The sequence below is a fragment of the Centroberyx affinis genome, unplaced genomic scaffold (assembly GCF_046629955.1).
Source record: "Centroberyx affinis isolate AG114_WGS23_722 - 3 ecotype Tasmania unplaced genomic scaffold, CSIRO-AGI_Caff_v1 ptg002590l_1, whole genome shotgun sequence".
Lineage (NCBI taxonomy): Eukaryota > Metazoa > Chordata > Actinopteri > Beryciformes > Berycidae > Centroberyx > Centroberyx affinis.
Window position 1 is genome coordinate 1 of NW_027280794.1, and position 24,615 is coordinate 24,615.

At 40.0% G+C, this 24,615-nt stretch overlaps 1 protein-coding gene across 6 annotated transcripts; it reads right to left on the reverse strand.

Moving 5' to 3' along the window:
• Positions 1–4,642: 4,642 nt before the first annotated feature.
• LOC139656957 (NACHT, LRR and PYD domains-containing protein 3-like) lies at positions 4,643–16,849 on the reverse strand. Of its 6 annotated transcripts, XM_071534609.1 has the most exons (13): positions 16,718–16,812; positions 15,995–16,097; positions 15,765–15,881; positions 13,930–14,008; positions 13,495–13,723; positions 11,284–13,087; positions 10,770–10,943; positions 10,251–10,424; positions 9,100–9,273; positions 8,767–8,940; positions 8,134–8,307; positions 7,898–7,944; positions 4,643–7,655 (listed from the first exon to the last, which is right to left on the reverse strand). In XM_071534609.1, the coding sequence occupies exons 1-13, from the start codon at positions 16,728–16,730 to the stop codon at positions 7,129–7,131; spliced, it is 3,789 nt and encodes a 1,262-aa protein (XP_071390710.1). In that variant the 5' UTR covers positions 16,731–16,812; the 3' UTR covers positions 4,643–7,128. The 6 variants fall into 6 exon arrangements, with proteins under 6 accessions (XP_071390710.1, XP_071390712.1, XP_071390714.1 ...); XM_071534611.1 differs by lacking the exon at positions 15,995–16,097 and having other exon boundaries at positions 16,718–16,849; XM_071534613.1 differs by lacking the exon at positions 8,767–8,940.
• Between the last annotated feature and the right edge of the window lie 7,766 nt (positions 16,850–24,615).

Below are 24,615 nucleotides of genomic sequence, written 5' to 3' on the forward strand. Positions count from 1 at the left end.
ATTAGTAGTAATTATTATAATTAGTAATAATTAGCAGTAATATATCAATATTAATATAACAGATATATTACAGTACAATATAATAAAATACAGTAGAAATAGACCAAATTACAAAATACAGTAAAAATACAGTTTTGTAGTAATACAGTATTGTTCTATATACTGTAAATTGCATTACAGTACAATTACAGTAGTTTATTGTAACTCAAAGTACAGCAACTTGCTGGCAACCGTGCTGCCAGTAACTAACTGTAAATATACAAGGAAATCGTTTACAGTGTACCTCTTTTGGACTTAGTCCAAAGTATATATCTGAAGCCCTCAAAAGGTAATTTTTAAGCCTCTCCTCCTGCTCAACAGTAAAGACCCTGTTGTGGGCTCTGTAGCCTGGCTGGCGTGTATTTGCACCATCTCTCTTCCATGTCCTGACAAACCTATGGAGTGTCACATGACAAAGGCCCATGGCCTTTGCAGTGCACCTGACTGACTGGCCTCCTAACACATCTTTGCATGCCCTCTCATATACGCCTGGATGAAAGACTCCTCTCCCTGTCGTTCTTTCCCGGAAGGTTGGCATTTTCTGTAAGTATAATACAAAAAAGACATGAACTTGCAGCTTGGCTATGGAAATCTATCGCTGTTACTTTCGTCCCTCCCCTGTCTCCTCTCCATTCAGCCTGGATAGCATGCTAACTGTGGTAGCCTGTCGATTGAAAACCATTCTGACATTGAGACAATAAATGTGTTAAGAAATCCACATAAAGTTGGATACCGGCACTTCGAAGAATAAAATGTAATTCGAAAAAAACTCTAATTCCGTAATTTTATTTACCCCATGAAAAAACAGAAATCCACATAAAGTTGGATACCGGCACTTCGAAGAATAAAACGTAATTCGAAAAAAACCTCTAATTCCGTAATTTTACTTACCCCATGAAAAAAAGTTTTTGGTCAGTAACTTTTGGTGTGGTGGGAGATGTCGGGGAAACACACACACTGGCTTCATTACGTCACTTCTGCTTCTGTGTCCTTCGAAAAAAGGTCCGTGTTACTTTTGCGGCGTGTTACTTTCGTACCGGCGCTCCCCTACTCTATATCAGCACTCATGGAATGCCTCTTGTCCAATCAAATTACTTGGTCAGAACTAACTGTTGTATAATATACTATATATTAGGGGTGGGCCGAGTAATCGGATGAAACGAGTATCCGGTATAGATATTGTGTTTTTTCCTAGTAGCTCTGTTTTCATTCCCTGCTTTGGCTCCCTCTCTTTCTCTCCTGAGTTGTAATGTTAATAGCCCTCAATGACACTGATCAGACATCCCCAGACACAAGTTTGCATCCCTGGTTAATGTTATGTAGCCAAACTGGCCATGAGAACCACACATGAATGCGCTGACCAGGAATACAGTACGCTTGTGAAAATATTGCAGTGTTCGGTTGAATTTATGTTAATTCTTTCGATCTGTTAGGGGGGCGGTGGGTCACTTAGGCGAGGCGTGTCACCCCTCTAAGGGGAAAAACTGTTACAGTAATACACTAGTGTGCCACTATTTTACAGTGACATCACTTGAGTGGTAAAATCACTATCACTCTTCGCACATGTAAACACACAAAACTGCTAAGGACCTAAACTGCTGTTGGTTTTGTTTTCAGATGCTTTGTGGGCATTAATCCAGAGAACGGCTCCAAGGCGAAGAAGCAGTGTGGAGGTATGAATCCAAGTGTGCACCCTCTTGAGGAAAACTGCTGTTGTTGAAGCTGTTGCTGTTGTAACTGCTGCTGTTGTATTTATTGCTGTTGAATTGGCATGGGACTAGCATAAATCTGCCATGTTTGCCATGATATATATTGTTACTGTCCAAAATGCTAAATATATCATGATATGAAACTTAGGGCATATCATCCACCCCTATTTTCATGTTTTGATACAAAGTTTTTATTAACAAAGTATATTGGTGATACGATTTTATGTATTTTTCATTGTATTTCTTTTTATATATATACAATTTTGAAGATATTGTCCTCCAATGTATGTCATGTATTGTAAAATACAATAAAGATGATCAATTTGTATGTATTATTTAAATCTACAGAAAAATATGGGCCAATGTGTTGCCGTAAAAATACAGTTTATATGTAAAATTAGTATTTTAATGTAGTATACATCCTGTAAATTTACAGGAATTTACTGGCTACTGAGTTGCAATAATAATACAGTAAAAATGGTAAATTACAACTAATTACTGTGATTAGGTTACAGCACCATACTGTAATTTAGCAATAAGATATTGTAGTTTTACAGTAATGTTGTGGTGGGTTAACGTGAAAACACTGTACTTTGCTGTAATATTACTGTAAATTGTTGTGAATTTACAGTAATTACAGATGATTATTACAATATCATAGTGATTTTACATCAGAATACCGTATTTTCACAGTAATATTGTGTCTGGTTTACTAAACACAATACATTACTGTGATTTTCATCTATATTACTTTAAAATAATTAGTGTATACTACTGTGAATTTACTGCAATTATTAGCCAGTAATTTACTGTGAAATTACAATAATATGTTTAGCACAGCACTTTTCAGACCTTTACATACTTATGTGCATTGTTTATCCTTTCATTACCACTATATCACTGCCTATATGGGAATGAATATATTATACATATTAAATACATATATAATGAATATATGAAACATATTTACTACAGATTACTCCTCAATAAATTTTTCATATTTTTAGAACAGTCAGCTGAGTTTGTCAGTTTCAGACTCTGTCTGCCTTAGGTTTGTGCTAACATCATATTACACAGATGAAGCCTTTACAGAAGCTGTTTACAGCAGTTAGATGTGTTAGCATGTTGCTAACAGGCTACAGGGAATGTTTCTTTGCTTGATTCTGATTGGTCGTCCGTTTCCTTTTGCTTTTGTGTGAAACAGGTAGGGAGATTTAACAGACTTTTCTCGCTGCGTATGAAACCTGGTAGAGGTTGCACTTGACCAAACTGTGTGTTGTTCCTCCTTTCAGCCACAGGAGGCGCCTCCTCCCTCTGCTCCCCCACCAAGGAGGAGAAGGAGGAGTATAAAAGTGTATTTAAAGATGTTGCTTTACATTGTAAAAATGCAGGAACTGTAATGATCCTTGTGGGGAAACCAGGTCACTGAAGCGGCAAATAGCAACAGGATACAGCAAGAAAAATAGAATATGAGTAAGAATAGAGCAAATGGGGGCATTAAACATTCTGTCTGTTATCCTTAACAAATATATTCAAATCACAGATGTAGATAAAGCACAGAATCAAACTACAAAATCTTACTTACACATGATCGACCAATCAAAGCGGGCTGAGGGATTTAGGACTTTTCTCTGATGCTGCAGTCATGTTAATGAGTTTTATCCTTTTTCATTTTCTGTTTCATACTGCACATTTTCTCAAAACTATATTCTCACAAAGTACATTTTTCATTTGGTTTTTTCCTCAAATCATTTATTTCTACTTTGTCAATACTCTCTTCATGCTGTAATCCAGACGTTTTTCATACTGTCACTTGTACATTTCTACTCAATTTCTAGAGTTGAAATTGTCAGCTGTGTACGCCCGGTTCTTATTTCTGTTCCATGTTATGTGTTGTCTTTGCTGAATCATATTACTGTTTGCTGCTACAACAACCCAGTTTCACCACAGGGATCATTAAAGGATAAATCTGTTTATTTTCAACCTGCGCCTTATTTTCCTGGTTTTTGTATCATGGCAACTGATTGTGTTCAAATTATCACTTACTTCACTATAGAGCTTTGTGTAGCTCCAGTTCACTGGTATGGGGCGCCACCTTACCTTGTGAATTTCACGGCATGAAATCCATTTTCATCGACAAAATCCAAAAACACCTTGTTTGATTTTGTCCACGAAACGTAGAAACATTTCATTTTTTGCACAAAATTTAGTTTGTGGCATTTAATTTCCTGGACGAAAATGAAGACGCTATTTTCATTTCATGGATGAAATAATCTTAAATTTAATTAAATTATTTATTTAGATTTATGCATTATTTATTAAATTATTTATCTAGATTTATGCAAATGTTTTAACATTATCAAAGTGTATTTTGTGGCACAGAATCCATTTTGTCAAGTAAGCATTTGGCGGATGAAATGAAGGTAACGCTTGGTGCATCAAGGTTCAGAGACAAACTTTCTCCAGCAAAATCAACAGCGCTCCCACATAGAGCTGCATGACCTGCGATTCATAAAAGTAATCATTTCTTAAACTCAGAGAATCGCTTCAGTGTTTTTTTTATAGTTACACAGTTCCCTCTGTATCGGAAAAATGAGATTAAACACACTACTGTAGGAATATAATTAAAGTTAGTCCATCATGAATATGTGTAATTGAAACCAAAAGGAATACATATAAAACCATTTTTCAGAAGGTGACCATGCAGAGGTTGGATCAGTCTCAGCTGCTGTCAGATCAGTTTCAGATCTGGACTTCTGAAGCCTTCAGCCAACAGACCGCAGCCTGACAGCTGATCTGCATCCACAGCAATCTAACAACCTGATGTGCAAAGGAAATACATCATGCTGCAAAACGTTGTTTGGAGTAGAAACAACAACCAAATCAGTGTCTGTATTTATTCATGAAATATAACAATATATTCAGGGGGAAAATGGAGACGCACTTGATGATGTAATATGGACACACACTTCACCAAAAGCACAAAATGCCAAAAGATGATAAACAGCAACAAAGTCTAAGATATTTAAAACATGACAGATTTCAATCATCGTGCTTTTACGCACACACAAGTTTTAGTATTAAATAATAGTGAAATAACCAGTATGGATAAGATTTGTTTAATGTCAAATGTCGATATTTTTATGTTATTATTATTATTATTAAACCTTTATTTAGACAGGTAATCTCATTGAGACACAGGGTCTCATTCACAAGAGAGACGTGGTCAGGCAACAGCAGCAGTACAACACAAAGTTACAGACAGACAGGACATTCAATACAGAGACAAGATGGAACACAGTCATAAAAGTGATAAGTGCAAAAGTGCCAAAGTGGTAGCCAGATTTTAGGCACTATGAACAAGAGCAAACCCCCACAGACGCTCTCTCCATATTTCTTAGAAGTAGTTTAAAATCCCCTAGGGTAATCAAGCTGGACAGCTTCAGTTCCTGCTGTAGCGTGTTCCAGGCTGAAGGGGCAGAGTAGGAAAAGGCCTTTTTACCAAGTTCTGTACGGACTGAGGGGATGGAGAGAGTGATGAAGCCCTGGGCGCGTAGGCTATAGCAGCACTGTTTACGTGACATATAAGTGGATAAATAAATGGGCAGCAGTCCAAGAATGGATTTATAAATGAAGTTATACCAATGCAAAGCTCTACACATGGATAATGATGACCAGAATACAGAGTACAATGGTGCAATGCAATGGTGCAGAGTACAATGGTCAGCTCCATGATAGACAGCGGCCAACAGATGAAGAGAGTGAGCTGAGGCATTCATATACAAAACATCCCCATAGTCCAGGAGAGGCAAGAAAGTAGCAGCAACAAGCCATTTCCTAGCATTAAAGGAGAAATAGGATTTGTTCCTAAAATAGAAGCCCAATCTTAATTTCAGTTTCCTTAAAAGATGATCAATATGAGATTTAAAAGAAAGGCTTTCATCAATTGTGATGCCTAAATATTTATAGGTGGTCACAGTCTCAGTAGGGGTACCTTGTACAGACATGATACAGGGAAGAACAGCTGGCACCATCTTTTTGTTAGAAAAGAACATGACCTTGGTTTTATCTGCATTTAACACCAGTCTGAGGTGGAACAGGTGGGACTGAATAGTGTCAAATGCAGACTGCAGACGTTCAAATGCCAGGGCAACAGTGCTTGCACAACAATATACAATAGTATCATCGGCATAGAGATGTACAGATGCATTAATATTTATATTTAGACCCACATCATTTACATAAATAGTGAAAAGGGTGGGTCCTAAAACTGAACCTTGTGGCACACCTTTGGTGGCATTAAGAAAGCTGGAAGAAAGACCACTAAACTGCACACATTGCTTGCGGTTGGAAAGATAATTTGAGAACCAACCAAGCTGATAATCTCTGGCATAAAATGCCATGGTCAACGGTGTCAAATGCCTTGGACAAATCAATAAAAAGAGCAGTACAATAGTTCTTGGCGTCCAAGGCTTCCACAATATCATTTACAACTTTCATGGCAGCAGTTACTGTACTGTGCTGGTTCCTAAAACCAGACTGGTGAGGAGATAAAATGTTGTTCAAGCACATTCACCAGCCTTTCAAGGACCTTAACCATTGTAAAATAGAAAGCTTGGAAATGGGTCTGTAGTTATTCAACACAGTGGGATCACCGCCTTTCAATAATGGGAGAACATAGGCATAGGCAGTTTTCCAAACATCAGGAATTACATTGTTTTGTATAGAGAGATTAAAAACATGCAACACCGGTTCAGCTATAATATCTGCAGCCAGGCGTAAGAAGTAAGGGGGAGATTGTTAGGGCCTACCGATTTCCTAGGGTCTCCTAGGGGTGAAGGAGAAAGTGTGGCTATTGGAGGCATGACTGTACACACTCATCTCATTTATACTACTGTGGACAAGATATTGGTTGATTTTAGGAAAATTATAGTCACATGTTAAGTAAAAAATAAATGACAATAAAAAGTATAAAATAAAATGTTTGAAACTGCTTGTTTGAAACCAATAAGATCAATGTTAATTTTAACTGAAATTGTTGGAAACATGATAGATGTTTAGCTTGGTGTGACATTAATAAAATACCAAATAAAACAAAGGTCCAGAGGAAAGGTATTTTAACCTGTCAATCATCAACAACAGACTCTCAGATGAACAACAATAACTTGATTCTGTCTGGTTAAATATCTCATTCATTTCATTTTCCAAATAAAATATCTGGTTTCTTGTACATGTGATGTGCTTACAAACATTAATATTATCATTTTAAGGCATAGGTGTGTGTGTGTGTGAGTGTGTGTGTGTGTGATCCTGTACAGAGTGAACTATCATCTCAGCAGCTGTCTTTGGTCAGCAGTGTGAGTGTTTCTCTCTCCCTCCTCTATCTGACAAGAGACGCTGAGGAACCAGACCCAACCCAGAACCCAGGATAGAGTGGTTCAGTGAATGTGGAGTAGAAGGTGTGGATGTGGATCAGTGTGTCAGAGGAAACTCTGTAGAAGGACAGAGAGCCAGCAGGCCAGTCCAGATACACTGCTACTCTGTTAGAGCCAGAGGAGGAGATTCCTGTGGATACTAATGTCTTATTGTGACAGGCAGAGTAAAAATCATCAGAGCAGGTCAGCCTCCAGGACTTTTCATTCCATCCAAGCCTGTAGTCATCACTCCATCCTCTCCTAGTGATTCCTCTGTAAGTCACTCCTATATGAACCCCTCCTTCCCTCTCGACCTCCCAGTAACAGCGACCAGTCAGACCATTTCTACACAGCAGCTGATACCAGAAGTCAAATCTCTCTGGGTGATCAGGATATGGCTGCTCCTCTCTCACTGCTGTCATCTTTCTGTTATCTTCAGACAGGAAGAGGTTTCTGTGTGCTGTGTTTGGGTCCAGTGTGAGTTCACAGGCATCTGATGGAGAGAATAAGACACAATACAGAAACTATTTTTATTCTAATAGAGCTGTTTATTATTTGTTGATTTATTAACACTTTGATTTATTAACGGTTTCATGATGACACATCAGCCATCATCTTCATTCACAGTAGGACTTGAATGAATAGATGTCACAAACTGCTGTGTAGAGGGGCTTTCCATGTAAGCAGTTGAATGTTTGCTGCTTTGTTTTCCTGAATCAAATTAAATACACTTACACTTCCTCAGACCTGGTTTCAACCACTGGACTCCACCATGGTCCACACTGTGGGGGAAACAACGTCAGAGCAGAATATTCTATTTGATGACAGAAACATAACCTTCCCTATGAAGGATTTTCCATAAATCACTCATATCCACCATTAAACATGAATCAATACTCCTCAGCTTCTCAGTGTGACAGAGAAAATGTGTGTGAGCTCTCAGCCTTCTAGCAGACGTTGCCTCTCCATACCTGAGAGAGTCCAGTCTCCAGTGTGGATCCTCCAGTCCAGCAGAGAGCAGCTTCACTCCTGAGGGTCCTGGATGATTGTAGCTCAGGTCCAGCTCTCTCAGATGGGAGGGGTTGGAGCTCAGAGCTGAGGCCAGAGAAGCACAGCCTTCCTCTGTGAGCAGACAGCCTGACAGCCTGCACACACACACACACACACACACACACACACACACACACACACAAATCAAGCCACATGTCAGATTTTATTAGTAACCTACTGTGAAATTAGTTGTGATGATGCCATCAAATTCTAGCAAAACTGTAACTGCCTCAAATACAAACAGTTGGCTGATCAGCTTTGTGGTTTCATTTGCTCCAGTTTGAGAGTTCTCCACTCACTTTGTTACAGAATATTAGAAGACCTTTCTGGTATTTTAGGTTTCAACAACTGAGGCAGCAAGGAGATGAAAGAATGAAATGTCCTCATGGAAAGTAATTCACAGAGCCTAGGAAGTGCTAAATGTTGGTAACACAATTGGTTTTAAAATTACATGCACAGAGAAAATCCTCCACAGGTGTTTGTCTGCTGATTGTAACCTGTATGTCAAGCAGGATGTAAATGGTCGTCTGTTGAACAGGCTGAGGGATACTGACCTGAGAGTCTCCAGTCTACAGTGTGGACTCTCCAGTGCAGCAGAGAGCAGCTTCACTCCTGAATCCTGCAGGTCGCTGTTACTCAGGTCCAGCTCTCTCAGACTAGAGGACTGGGAGCTGAGACCTGATGACAACTCCTTACAGCATTTCTCTGTGAGCTTGTTTTGATTCAACCTGACAAAACAGATACAAATGTTTTACTTGTTCGCCTTGTTTGACGAATGCAGAAAAATTATGACTACAAAAACAAAAAACACAAATCCATCATAAAACAGCATACAATGTTATAGTTACAACATATTGTTACACAAAAGCATCATAGCCTGATCTTACCTGAGAGTCTCCAGTCTACAGTGTGGACTCTCCAGTCCAGCAGAGAGCAACTTCACTCCTGAATCCTGCAGGTCGTTATTACTTAGGTCCAGCTCTCTCAGACTAGAGGACTGGGAGCTGAGAACTGAAGCCAGAGCTTCACAGCTTCTCTCTGACAGCTGACAGTAGCTCAGCCTCAATGGAGATGTACAGATATGAAAAGTTACTCTCTTTTATTTAATATAATTGATTTCTGTGTTTTGTTAGCCTGCTATTATGGCTGTGTATGTAAAACTGGATGAGAAGAATACTGATTTTGAATATAATTTAAGATTTCCTTTCCAATTAAACTGAACATTACTTAAATAAAATAGCTCTTAAATCCCAATGTTAAACTTGCAGGGACTTTACAGGTTCAGGACCAGAGCTGGAAATAATACTCGCCTGAGGTATACATAATTTTAAAGCACGGTTTCCTCCTCTAATGAAGCTGGGGGAGGTTTTCTTTTCATCCCTGCTTGTTTGTCTGTTTGTTAGCAAGATAAAGTTACCAACGGATTTGTCTGAAATTTGTTGGACAGATCGTTCTTGACCTAAGGATCAGTTGATTCGAATTTGGTGGTGATTTGGATCTGGGATTTCCAACATTAGAGGATTTACATTTTTTAGCCATAACTATTGTGCTGCGTTCATGTGCTGGTGGGAAAGTCCAACATCCAAGACTTCCAAGTCGGCTGCTAAACAGCGTTGCATTCAAGTGCTGTTTTCAAGAGCTCCGGGTAAATCAAACCCTGAAGTCAAATGATAACCAAACATAAACCGTTATGGTTGCAGATCTGCAAATTCAGGCTGCAACTTTGCAAGTTGGAGAATTGATCAGCATTGGTGGATGGTTGCGCTCTGCCAAGTGCCTTGTAGTTTACCTTGTTAATTTGAACATTACATCACTTATACTGATCTAGCATTAATAAAATATGATATAAGAACACAAACTTGTGATTTTTATGCATGTATGTAACTTTAAAGCATGATCTGTCTTGATAAACTTGAATATTACATTATTTATAATGGGCTAGTAATAATTTGTCCAGGCTAGTAGAAATGTCAGCCCACTAGCCTGGTGGGCTAGTACCCAAAATCCTTCAGTTCCACCTCTGTTCAGGAATACTGACCTGAGAGTCTCCAGTCTGCAGTGTGGACTCTCCAGTCCAGCAGAGATCAGCTTCACTCCTGAATTCTGCAGGTCATTGATACTCAGGTCCAGCTCTCTCAGACTAGAGGACTGGGAGCTGAGACCTGATGACAACTCCTTACAGCATTTCTCTGTGAGCTTGTTTTGACTCAACCTGAAAAAAAAAATATTTTTTTATTTTATATTTTAGATATCTAGCTTTCCAGAGCAACTCTGGTCAGTGAGCAGGAAGGGGTTCAGTGTCTTACTCAAGTACACTTGGACAGATAACATTGGGCATTTCAGAGATCAAACATGATGCTCTAACCTGCCCAGCCCTTTAATACAATTAAAGGAACATACAGTAGTAGAAAAGAAGAGGAATACAACATACATACATTTTTATCATACAGGGTTTATACCATGCAAAATTATTTTACATAAAAGATACATCAAAAACAGCATACAATGTTATAGTTACAACATATTGTTACACAAAAGCATCATAGCCTGATCTTACCTGAGAGTCTCCAGTCTACAGTGTGGACTCTCCAGTCCAGCAGAGAGCAGCTTCACTCCTGAATCCTGCAGGTCGTTGTTACTCAGGTCCAGCTCTCTCAGACTAGAGGACTGGGAGCTGAGAACTGAGGCCAGAGCTTCACAGCTTCTCTCTGACAGCTGACAGTAGCTCAGCCTCAATGGAGATGTACAGATATGAAATGTTACTCTTTTATTTAATATAATTGATTTCTGTGTTTTGTTAGGCACTGCTATTATGGCTGTGTATGTAAAACTGGATGAGAAGAATACTGATTTTGAATATGTTTTAAGATTTCCTTTCCAATTAAACTGAACATTACTTAAATAAAATAGCTCTTAAATCCTGATGTTAAACTTGCAGGGACTTTACAGGTTCAGGACCAGAGCTGGGATTAGTGATGAACAAGAAGTTTGAAAATATTTATTTTTATGTATATTCATACAGCCTGTATACATTTAATATATTGAACATATCCAGTTATGCATTCACCTACAGAGATTTATTGGAGACTTTGACCACTGGCAGCAGCCTCAGAAGAGCCTCCTCTGAAGCAGAGTATTTCTTCAGGTCAAACACATCCAGCTCTTCTTCTGATGACAGTAAGATGAAGACCAGAGCCGACCACTGAGCAGGGGAGAGTTTGACTGTGGAGAGACTTCCTGATCTCAGGTACTGTTGGATCTCCTCCACTAGAGAACGGTCATTCATCTCATTCAGACAGTGGAACAGATTGATGCTTCTCTCTGGAGACGGATTCTCCCTGATTTTCTGCTTGATGTACTGGACTGTTTTCTGATTGGTCTGTGAGCCACACCCTGTCTGTGTCAGCAGGCCTCGTAGGAGAGTCTGATTGGTCTGCAGTGAAAGACCCAGGAGGAAGCGGAGGAACAAGTCCAGGTGTCCATCTGAACACTGTAAGGCCTTGTCGACAGCACTCTGGTGGAGGAGTTTGATGTTAGATTTCTGTCTTAATAGAATGGACCGTGGAGAGGTTAACTGTTTTTCTCTCAGTAGATTGACACCAGTGTTGATGAATGACAGAAAGACATAAACAGCAGCCAGAAACTCCTGAATGCTCAGATGGACAAAGCAGAAAACTTTGTCCTGGTTCAGCCCACGCTCCTCTTTAAAGATCTGTGTGAACACTCCTGAGTACACTGAGGCTGCTCGGATGTCAATGCCACACTCTGTCAGGTCGGCTTCATAGAAGATCAGGTTGCCTTTCTCCAGCTGGTCAAAAGCCAGTTTTCCCAGAGAGAGAATCATCTTCCTGCTCTCTGTATTCCAGAGTGGATCCTTCCCAGCTCTCTCATGATACTTGACATTCCCCTGTATGGACTGAACCACCAGGAAGTGGATGTACATCTCAGTCAGGGTCTTGGGCAGGTCTTCTCTCTCTCTGGTTCTCAACACATGCTCCAGAACTGCAGCAGTGATCCAGCAGAAGACTGGGATGTGGCACATGATGTGGAGGCTTCGTGATGTCTTGATGTGGGAGATGATTCTGCTGGCCTGCTTCTCATCTCTGAATCTCTTCCTGAAGTACTCCTCCTTCTGTGGGTCAGTGAAGCCTCTCACCTCTGTCACCATGTCAACGCACTCAGGAGGGATCTGATTGGCTGCTGCAGGTCGTGTGGTTATCCAGAGGCGAGCAGAGGGAAGCAGTTTCCCCTTGATGAGGTTTGTCAGCAGCACATCCACTGAGGTTGACTCTGTAACATCAGTCAGGATCTCATTCTTCTTGAAGTCTAGAGGAAGTCGACATTCATCCAGACCGTCAAAGATGAACACAACCTGGAACTTGTCAAACCTGCAGATTCCTGCTTCTTTGGTCTCATTAAAGAAGTGATGAAGAAGTTCCACCAAGCTGTACTTTTTCTCTTTCAGCAGATTCAGCTCTCGGAAAGTGAATGGAAATGTGAACTGTATATCCTGGTTGGCTTTGTCTTCAGCCCAGTCCAGAGTGAACTTCTGTGTTAAGACTGTTTTCCCAATGCCAGCCACTCCCTTTGTCATAAGTGTTCTGGTTGGTTCATCTCTTCCAGGTAAGGGTTTAAAGATGTCTTCACATTTGATTGGTGTTTCTGGTCTCACTGGTTTCCTGGATGCTGTTTCAATCTGTCTGACCTCATGTTCATCATTGACTTCTCCACTCCCTCCCTCTGTGATGTAAAGCTCTGTGTAGGTCTGATTCAGAAGTGTTGGGTTTCCTGCTTTAGCAATCCCCTCAAACAAACACTGAGACTTCTCCTTCAGATTAGATTTGAGTTTATGTTGGCACACTGCAGCAAGAGTTTCTGAATGAACAAATTACATCAATCAGTGGATGTTGCTGTAAATATGAGACGTGTAAACATTTCTCAGTGAATGCATACTTTTCCCAACCCCATGGCATCTATTCTGCTCATCACTGGTGGACAAACAGGTCCCGACTGTGTGTGCAGCCAAATGTGAAAGTCAATTATGGTGGTATTTTTTTTTTTTAATAAACAATACTGTGTTCATCATTATACACCCACATGAACAAATCAACAATTTTAGCTGATGATTCATGCGGATTGTGCTCATTTACCTTCCAATCTGGAATTGAATAGATCTTTTTTGAGAAATGCCTGTATTTACAGCAGAGTTGTAGATGTAAACATCTCCCATTTTCCCACCATTTCCCCTCTCCATCATGTTAAACCTGTTAAAAGCCTCTTACTGCTCTGCAGAGAGTCAGCCAGCTCCTCCTGCTTCATTCTCCTCAGGAAGAGCAGTGTGATCTGCAGAAAAGCCTCTCTGCTGCTCCTCCTCTGCTCTTCCTCCTCACCGTCCACATCCTCCTCATCCTCCCTCTGCCTCTCTAAGCATTCTGGGTAATCTGGACTCAGAACTCTATGGAATGTCTTCAGCTCGTTCTTCACAAATGTGATGATGTTCTTCTCAAGCAACTGGGACAGAATAATATTTGAATTAATCTTTCTTACTAAATTTGTGAATAACAACATCAGATCCATCTGGCATAGACTGAAAGCCCACTGGTGCAAGAGTGCAGCTTGAAGACTGTTACAACCAGTGGTTGAGAGTGGTTGTTTTGTATTTCATTTGTAGCTGAAGTAAAATGTAAAGTAAAGTGTGTTGTTGTACATTTGCACACCATAAATATGGAGTTCAGGTCTATTTGAAGCTCCTGGACAGACTGACCACTGGGAACCTCTGACCCCTCCTGGTGGACCCTGGAGAAAACATGATGTATTAGGTCATATTTATTATTTTTTTTAATTAAACCTTTATTTAACCAGGTGAGTCCCATTGAGATTACAAGATCTCTTTTTCGAGGGAGCCTTGGCCAAGATAGCAGAAATACAGAGTTTCAAACAACATACAAGCAAACATTGAAAGCACATAAAACAAAACATACAGTAGCAACTCACAGAATCATATGCCTAAAAGACAGACAGGAGGAAACGGGTCTAGCTAAGGAAGCAATTACAAATTCCAAACCCTTCCCTACATTTTTGAATGCCCTAATTGGGATCAGCTCATCTAGCTGCAAATCTGTCTGCAAGCGGTTCCAGGCTGCAGGGGCGGAGAACATAAAGGCCCGTTTGCCAAATTCAGTGCGAACCTTAGGGACGGACAGTAAGAGGGTGTCATTTGAGCGCAAACAATAATTACTAGTTTTGAGTGAGATACCCACAAAGGTAAGAGGGGAGCAGACCAATAAATAACTTATAAATATGACTTATAAATAAATATGTACCAATGAGTGAGTCTGCGCAAGGCCAATAAAGGCCACTGAACTCTGGCATATAGGGTGCAATGGTGAGTGAGAGCTTTGCAGCCTGTGACAAACCTCAGAGCGCTGTGGTACACAGAATCCAGCCAATGCAAGCATTGGGCAGAAGCGTGCATGTACAACAGATCACCATAGTCAAGCAAGGGAAGGAACGTAGCCTCAACCAATTTTTATCTGGCAACATAGGAAAAGCAGGATTTGTTTCTAAAATAAAAACCTAGCTTAAGCTTCAGTTTCTTTACTAAGTTTTCAATGTGAAGTTTAAAAGTTAAACGATCATCACTTAAAATACCTAGATACTTGTATTGTGACACTAATTCAATCTGACTGCCCTGCAAGGTTACAATGTTAGGAAGAGAAGCTAATGTCTTCCTGGCATTAGAAAACAACATCAATTTAGTTTTTGCAGCATTCAACACAAGTTTCAGATCAAACAACCGTGACTCTACAATACCAATAGCAGACTGCAAATACTCAAGTGATTGAACAAGGGTGGCACCACAGCAGTAAATGACAATATCGTCGGCATAAAAATGAAACTGCATTATGAACATTTTGACCCAGGTTGTTAATATAGATAGTAAACAAAAGTGGACCCAAAACAGAACCTTGGGGGACCCCTGACGCAGCATGTAGTACACTGGAGGAAGTGCCATCAAATTTGACACGTGTCCTTTCAGAGAGGTAATTTTCAAACCAGCCAACAGCCTGCTCAGACAACCCAATATTGAGCAGCCGTTGCTTCAGGATAAAGTGGTCAACTGTATCGAAGGCCTTTGAAAGATTGATAAAAAGAGCGGCACAGGTTTTTTTGTGATCCAGTGACTCAATTATATTGTTAACAACCTTTAAGGATGCCGTGATGGTACTGTATTGTTTCCTGAAGCCAGACTGGTACAATGAAAGAATATTATTAGTACTCAGTAACTCCTTCAGTTGATCACTTACCAATATAATGTCACACATACACACACAGACACACACACACACACACACAGGTGGTTAAAGGTGACTATGTTCTGTCATGATGGATCCTAGTAGAAACACAATGTGAACTCCACTGTAAATGCTGCTCTGATTATTTTATGTAATGTTTTGAGAGAAGAAACTAAATCAACAGAGTATCATGACTTCTTTCCTCTGTTCAGTAGAATCAAATAATAACAACAAACTCATCTGTTTTCAATTCTTACCTTTGCTCAGTAAAGTGCTGTCCATCTTTGAACTTAACAGGACGAACCATAGACCAGTCACTCTTCATGGACACACAGCTGGGTACAGGGGAGTCTGGTCTCTCCTGCTGGACTGGGCTTCAACATAAACAGAGGTAGAGCTTTTACTCTGAATAATGATGGGTTAATGATTTCACTGCTGAGCTCTGAGATGGAGAACAGTCATGGACAGATAGAGATCCTCATCTTACCTCTGAGCTTTGGTCCGGCTGTCATGTTCCCCAGACAGAGTGGTTTTAGAGGGAGGGAGCCCCTCCTCTCTTTCCTCAGACAGACTCATAGTAGAGCGAACATCTTTACACAAACACACTAGGTTGATGCATTACAACAAGGTTTCTATTACAGGATATATTATTTCAAGTGCTCGTGTCACGTATACATTAAGTGTACAAAATATTTAAAAAAATAACTGCCCTTTCCATCACATAGACTGACCAGGTACAGGACTTTTAAGCCTCTAGGTCAATTGAGATGAATGTTACAAAAGGGGTTTGAGTGAAACAAAGTGTATCTCAGGATTGGTAAGATGGGTGTGTTTTGCACACTTGAAGTATTAACAGTGGATAAAATGCACCTCAGTCAAGCTGATCCAAGCTGTCAGACCAGTTCTGGGACTTCCTGCATTTTTTACAAGATGAGAACTGGTGCGCACTCTACCTGGCAACCACTAAAAGTAATACATGTAAAACATTCTGATATCATTGTCTTCAAAGTCAGACAGAAACGTTGTAATTTCTTCTAATGAATATTTATATCTGCAAGCATCAAATAGACATTTTGAAAAACCCTATCACCATCATCTCAGGCAAGTCTGCTATACTGTTATACAACACAATGTGATATGAGCCAGCCTATTCATCAAACATTTATAATGTTCCCTGGTAGGATCCTTACCTGGTGAACTCATAACTTACCTGGTGAACTCATAACCAGATCAAGTCAAAGACACTTTCCACCTTCATCTGTAGAGGAAACATTGAGAGAGAAGACGCTGCTTATTGTCCTTCGTCAGTCTGTCTGTTGATCTGAGGCTGCTGTCACATCCTCATAACTTCAGTATCAATGTCTGGAAACATCAGTATGACATCAAACCAGTCGAACCTGTTGCCACAGCTCTGGCAAATCACAGATCAGTTGTTGTAGTTCTGCCATGTGTCCACTAGATGGAGCACATTAACCTCATCATCTACAGTGAATTACTGTAAAGAGCAGCCTCAGCACAAAATGATGTGACGCATGGAGGCGGAGAAATTTGATCACATGAAAATCTCACTGTAGACAGCAGGGTGGCTCAGTGGTGAGCACTGTGGCCTCACAGCAGGTCTTCAGTTCAAATCTCCACCCTGGTCCTTTCTGTGTAGAGTCTGCATGTTCTGTGGTAGAGCCCACATAAACAGAACCTGAGTGGGTGAAGGTAGAAGTGTGTATAGGTTGGTGTTACTTAAAACAACGCTTTGTTAACCCAGTGACTGACTCACATACTCACCCTGAAAGCTAGAGTAGGTGAATGTTGCTCCTGTAGAACTTATTTAGCATTCTGTAGTAGCCTAGATAACAGCACATGCACTATAGCCTATTTGATCACCATGCATTATTTATGCCAGTGCAGATTGCAATTATGGAAAAAAAATCAGAGAATATCAGCAACATCACAATCACAAATATCTAGAAGAGGTATGGATAAACTAATGATGACACAATCTGTTGTTCAAGGAAGTAGTATTTTGGCGAACTTCATATCCAATAAACACAGGTAAAACCACTCTTGTTACACTGATAGGCCACTAGGCTACTGCTACTACTACTACTACCACAACTAGCCTACTGCTACTACTGTCACCAAAGGAATATATATGCACTAAGGTTCTTTGTATCTCTGGTTCACAAGTACACAGACAGAGGCAGTTCAGGATTTTATAGTCAGTTTATTTATCTTTTAAGCAGCTGAGAAATTGTTTTAGATTTTTAGTCTGCGCGTATCACCAGAATCCCGTATAGAACAGGATAATCATTAAAAACACAAGTGGAATTTAAAAGAGTCATATTCTCAACAGTAAAACCCAAAATCACACCAGTGAACACACCAAAAAACCTGTTCTTAGTTCCACCTTGTGACACTACTACTACTACTACTACTACTACTAGCCTACTACTACTATTACCACAACTACTGCTACTATTACTTCTACATATATCACACATTCAAAGAATAAATCAGAGGACGCACTCAAAAATGAATCTTAATGCATTTATTGCCAAAAGCAGCAGCAGGAGAACAAGTGTTTCAGGCTGAAAGCTTTCTGCACTGTTTCTACAATATTCACTGAAACATGAGGAGCATGCAAACTAACTCCTCCTCTCCTTCTCTCCCTCCTACTTTCCTCCACTACCTCCTCCTCTCCTTTTCCTTCTCCTTCTCTCCCTCCTACTCTCCTCCACTACCTCCTTTCCTCTTCTACTTTCTCCTCTACCACCTCCTCTACCTCCTTTCCTTCAATACGTCCTCCTCTCCTCCTCTACCTCGTCCTTTCCTCCTCTACTTCCTCCTTTCCTCCTGGTTTATGTTATTACATTATTTACCAAACATATTGTTGTCAGGCCTGTAATGCCATAAACTAATAATAATAACATAAGAAGTTATTACTTCATGGACAAAAAAAGCTATTATATAACAGGTTCAAGATTGTATCACGTTATTGGATTTTTATTACATTATGGGTTTTATAACATTTGATTTTATTACATTATGGTGAATTATTATGGTTTGGTCAATTACTAGGATTTGGGCTTTTACAGGAACAGATGGATATTTTTGTAGAAAGTAAAAATGTACTACTGACTCACAAGGAACAGTTATTGGACTGGATGGATCAGAAAACTGTCAAATGATAACGATAAATAAATAAATAAATCTAATTGATTTTCCCACTAGATGGCGCTGTTCCATAACAAAAGCCCGACAGACAGCCTGCTGAGTCTCTGTTACTGACTTTTCTAACTCATTCTGAGGTTTCACTCAGTTCTACTTAGCACTTTTTCCCCTTTCTGCCCGTCAATAGATGACATCATGCAGATTACGAAACGCCTGGGGACTGTGAACAGCTGGAACTTCAGATCATCTGAATGTATCTCTGGATCTATTATGTCATTCTGCTGAATGCATTTCCATACAGGATTCACTAGTGGGCAGTCCCCATCAAGCCGGCTGAACTGGAAGTTCAGTGATTTTGCCTTCAAAATTAAAGCGTCAAATTTTTCAAGAATGATGAAGTGTTTGTGTGCAGAAGAACAAAGATCCTGTCAAAACACTCAGTGGAATCATAACATTAATTATGGAGTGAAACTATAGCTGTAAATAAGGCTCTAAACAGATTATACTGTGGGGCGTCCTGGTGGCTGAGTGGTCGAGGGGGCGTACCATGTGATCTTTGTCGCATGTCATTCCCCTCTCTCTTCCTCTCTGTCTCTACTTTGAACTATCAAATAAAGGCGAAAATGCCAAAAAAATTATCTCTTTAAACAGATTATACTGTAATATGATGCAAGGTATTTCCTGACAAGAGAGTGGAAATTTAAAGCTGATATAGGTCAGTTTGAGCCAGAAAATTTACTTTGAAAGCAACTAGCAGAGCAATTCGGTGATGGGATTCTGACATATTATCATACTCATATCATATCATGTTCACTCAACACAAGGATTATTCTGCTGAATTCAAATGAAATATCAACTTATTAAACCTACCTACTGCAGCTTTCACCTAAAAGTTGAATATTGATGACTTCAAGCTGCACCAAGTCGCTGTAGATTCTCCCTGTATGTCCAAATTACAGTTTTTTCTGAATGCTTAAACACTAACAGTGATTCTTGAAGCACTATCTCTAAAACCATTCCAGTTTTTTCTGATTGCTTAGGCACTATCTTTGAAACTATAGGCTATTTTTGCAAAACCCTATACACTAACCACAAAACCTTACACCAAACCAGCAAAACATTATACATCTCTTGCAAAAGCAAACAATTCTTGCAAAACTCTTCAAACTCTCTGTATTGACTCTTTGCGTCAATACAGTACACACAAACATCAGTTGAATAAGCACACAAAGCACCAACTACACACTGATAGTATAAATGAAAAACACTTGTGGCTTTTGCTTTTTCTGTGTGCAGGGCATAGCAGTTTGCAATAAAGTTTTGTCATACATGTAGTAAACACACATACACACAGGTATCCAAATGTGTAAAGTATGGATGTGTATTCCAAACATAGCACACTATCAATACAAATAAGGGGAAAAAGTTTTTGTTTTTTTTCTCAAAATGTTCTACAGTAACAACAAAAACATTTGTGCTAGAAAAAAAAGAACAGAAAAAAATAGGCTAAATATCGCCTTCTTTGTGGGTCTGGCCATAAGTTCACAGTGTTGCTAGAAGTGTGTTATTGTATTACTGTAAATTGCAAACTGAGTGTAAAGCAGTGAGTTGTGTTTACAGTTTTGCAAAAAAAGTGTTATAAAATGACAAACTGAGTGTAAAGCAGAGAATATGCATTCAGTTTGGCACACTTGGTAAATGCATTGGCTACAAGTGTTAATGGTTTCAGAGATAGTGCTTCAAGAATCACTGTTAGTGTTTAAGCATTCAGAAAAAACTGTAACACTTGTAGCCAATGCATTTACCAAGTGTGCCAAACTGAATGCACGTTCTCTGCTTTACACTCAGTTTGTCACTTTTTGCAAAACTGTAAACACAACTCACTGCTTTACACTCAGTTTGCAATTTACTGTAATACGTAACACACTTCTAGCAACACTGTAAACTTATGGCCAGACCATAGGTGTCATTTACACTGGGGACGCTGGGGACATGTCCCCACCACTTTTTAAAATGGCTGATTTTGTCCTCATCACTTTTTAAAAGCATAATTTGTTAAAAATGTTCTGAAAAATAGCTTGCACTAAGAAATGTTAACTAACAAATGGGAACGCTTTGAGAAAGGTTTATTTGCACAATAAGAAAACATACAATGCAATGTAAATATGGAAAAACAAATGCGCATTGTCCAAAAAAATTAACAGAAGCTAAAACAAAAAAAATCCCCCCTAGCCTACTGATTCTAAAATGACCCAAAAACGTGCATGCGCCGATCAGTAACTTTACATGGTGTTGCAGCTGTGGATGTGATCCATATGGATGACTGTACTTGTGCGGTCGACGTTGTTGTGTGTTTTATGCTGAGTATTTTCGTATTGTCGACTCTGTAGTAGCCTAGGCTATGCCCTTTTGGTGCACCGTTATGCAATTTTTTCCCGCCATAATTATCTACTCTGACCTCATACCGATCCCCCCATTACATTGCCTAAAATCGCAGAAGACCGTTTAAAAAATGTTTTTTCATCTGAGCCCTTATGTCCCCACCACTTTTCAACACAAAGTGACGCCCTTGCTTCTACTGCGCTTTTGTTGTTTGAGGAGTGTTACTGTAGAACATTTTGAGAGAAAAAAATAATGTAAATAACCTTTTCCCCTTATTTTTATTGATGGTGTGTTATGTTCGGAATACACATCCATACTTTACACATTTGGATACCTGTGTGTATGTGTGTTTACTACATGTATGACAAAACTTTATTGCAAACTGCGATGCCCTGCACACAGAAAAAGCAAAAGCCACAAGTGTTTTTCATTTATACTATCAGTGTGTAGTTGGTGCTTTGTGTGCTTATTCAACTGATGTTTGTGTGAACTGTATTGACGCAAAGAGTCAATACAGAGAGTTTGAAGAGTTTTGCAAGAATTGTTTGCTTTTGCAAGAGATGTATAATGTTTTGCTGGTTTGGTGTAAGGTTTTGTGGTTAGTGTGTAGAGTTTTGCAAAAATAGCCTGTAGTTTCAACGATAGTGCCTAAACAATCAGAAAAAACTGTAAATTCTGCTGTCAGTTTGCTCAGTGGTGGGAAATCTGACCGATCCAAATTGAAGAGGGAAATCCAAGAGTGTCTCCTTCCCCCAACCCACCTCACACCCTAAGAAGAAGACGTTTAGTTTACTGACCTCATCACACAGAATTTCTGGGTAATGAAGTCATGGTAATGGTAGTAACAAAGTGGTCTGTCATTAACCACACTGTGTCACCGACCGGGATAAACTTAGCTATCTTGACATTGTCTTCAAAATACCACACAATATGAAAGTGACTCATCTGCACTCACACTCCACGGACCACTGAACAACTGGTCCGGACCACAAGGACCACACCACGGACCACTGGTTCAGCTCATATTTTGAAACAATTAAGTAAAAACAGATAGATAGATAGATAGATAGATAGATAGATAGATAGATAGATAGATAGATAGAACTATTATCATCTAGGTATAATCACACAAACTGCAAAATACAGTGCAACAATAAGAATATAGGCATAATCAATAATAGAGTATATTTAATAGACAAAGGATTATGATTTCTGACATTTATTCGGCCAACAAAAGTGCCAACACAGCCAAAGAAGGAGAGAGAAGGGAGAAGGTGGATTAGGACCACAAGGACCACTCCACAGACCACTCACTAACTGGTCCGGACCACAACCGATAAGCGCCCCCCCTAGTGGTAGTAACCAGTGGTCCAGTAGTGACCAGGTCCGTGGACAGACCACTGAATTGGCTACAACCCCTGCTGACAAAGTACGTGATGTTTCGACTACACTGCTCATCTTCAGACTTCAGAAGACTTTGACCCAGCCACCACCTCCTCCAGCCTGCCATCTGTGGTAGCAGCAGCTCAGCAGTATGAAGATAGAGTAATAATATGCACTGCATTGCAACATATTATGATTGAACATTCCACATAACAGTAGCTGTATTTACATGCACACCAGTAGTGATGGAGAGATCAAGCTGTCTGAAGCATTGCGGTTTTCCGACACTGTGTCAAAAATGGGTTCGGTACTCAGAGTTTCATATGAGACAATACATATCGCCCTCTACTGGTGAAAACAGTGTAGCAGCACAGTGAACCAGGCGACTACTGACAGTTTATAGTGTTTATGAACGAAATGCCAAGAAGGTAGTGTGTATAACAAAGGAATTTCTCATGCTAGTGGACATGCTCCAAAATTTGACCTTCCTAAATGCTGTTCAAATCTTTTGTGAATTACTTTTACAGCTTCAGTTATTGCTGAGCTGCTACATCAGTGGCTCCCAAAGTGGGGTCCGGGGTCCCCCAGGCCAGGGGTTCTTGAGAGAATGTCAGGGGGTCCCCAGAAAAATGAAAGATAGTTTAATTTTTTTTTTTTTTATTCAACAATAACAACATATACAACATAACATATTCAAAATACATAACAAAACCTACAACATACTAAAAGGAAACACCAAAAAACAGGACAAAAAAAAAATAAGGTCAAATAAATTAATAATGGTAATGCTAATAATAACTAAGGTGCATTTTCTGGAGAAAATGTGTGTGATTGTTGAGAGTGCAAACTGTGGCTTGTCAGTAAAAAACACTGGTGCAGTTTAGTGTGGGTACAGCTCACCCTTTCTGTTGGCTGTCTGTCACTGTTGCTCTCCTCTTTCCCTCTTTCTTATCCTATGGCTGTCATGGTATGTAGTGTTAAAGTTGTGGAAGTGGTTGAAGTTTCAAAGAAAACATCTGTTCAAAATAAGCACACCCAGACACCCTGAACAAACATTCATATCTCAAAAACTGTGAAAGAAAGTCTATTAAAAAGCTAGAGTGGGACAGGCAGACAGACAGACAGACAGACAGACAGAAAATCTATTAAAAAGCTAGAGTGAGACAGGTAGAAGAGAGAGAGAGAGAGAGAGAGAGAGAGAGAGAGAGAGAGAGAGAAAGAGAGAGAGAGAGGCAGGAGTAGTAGAAAGAGAGGTAGAGAAGTATAGAGAGATGTAGAGAGAGAGAAGTAGAGAGAGAAGAGGGAGAGGTAGAGAGAGAGTAGTAGTAGTTGAATGCTCCCCACAGCATGGACCGACTCTGGACCATCTTGACAAATGGGAACCTGTTGTCAGCACTGATTCTCAACTGATGCGGTCCCTCTCATTCCTCCTGGAAGAGGAGGAACTTAGTGAAAAGCACATGAATGCTTCCTCATCAGCGAGTTCTACATTTATAGCCTGTGCTCCACACCATGGCCGTAATCAAGATCATCTTGATGAATGGGAGCCAATCGTCAAAGCTGACTCTAAACTGATGCTGTTCCTCCAGGACTTGGAGAAGGAGTAAGAGCAACGTCCTTTTATCATCAAGACGGAAATGTTCAGCTCTTGTGAATAGATTGAGGCCCCTGCTGAAAGCTCTGTCACCATCCTGCATCAACCTGAATGTTGTGAGGGAACAAAAGTCACTGTGCTCTCTGCTGGACCTGACAATATCTCCACCTCAGAGGAGGTTCTCCCCGTCTCTCTTGCTGAATACACCCTGATTCACCTGCTTAAGGAAGGATCAACCGACCTGCTTCAGGGGTCAGAGGCTCCAGCCATCCAGGTTGAGGTCAAGGCTCCACCAAGCCTGATCCAGGAGGTTGAAACTATGAAGGTGGCAGATAACAAGGCAGCAGCCATCCTGAACCAGGAGGATATCAGTGTAAGCGCAGTCCATGAGGCCAAGGACAACCAGGCTGACCACCCTCCACCCATTCAAGAGGCTGAAGCATTATGTTCATCCACTCTTCTCTGTGTGTGTAAGGCTGTTGTTCACATCAAGGCGTCTAGCAGTTTGTTCCATGAAACCAAGGACACCAAGGATCTGTCCTGTCTGACCCGGGAAAAGACACTTCCACCCGTCCAGCTGG

Bases quoted from the DNA above. Each gene is read 5' to 3' on its own strand.
- LOC139656957 (XM_071534609.1), bottom strand. The intron at 13,088-13,494 runs GTAAGAGGCTTT...TTGTTCATTCAG, and splicing joins GGCTGACTCTCTGCAGAGCA to AAACTCTTGCTGCAGTGTGC. The intron at 7,945-8,133 runs GTATGGAGAGGC...TTTCCCCCACAG, and splicing joins TGGAGACTGGACTCTCTCAG to TGTGGACCATGGTGGAGTCC.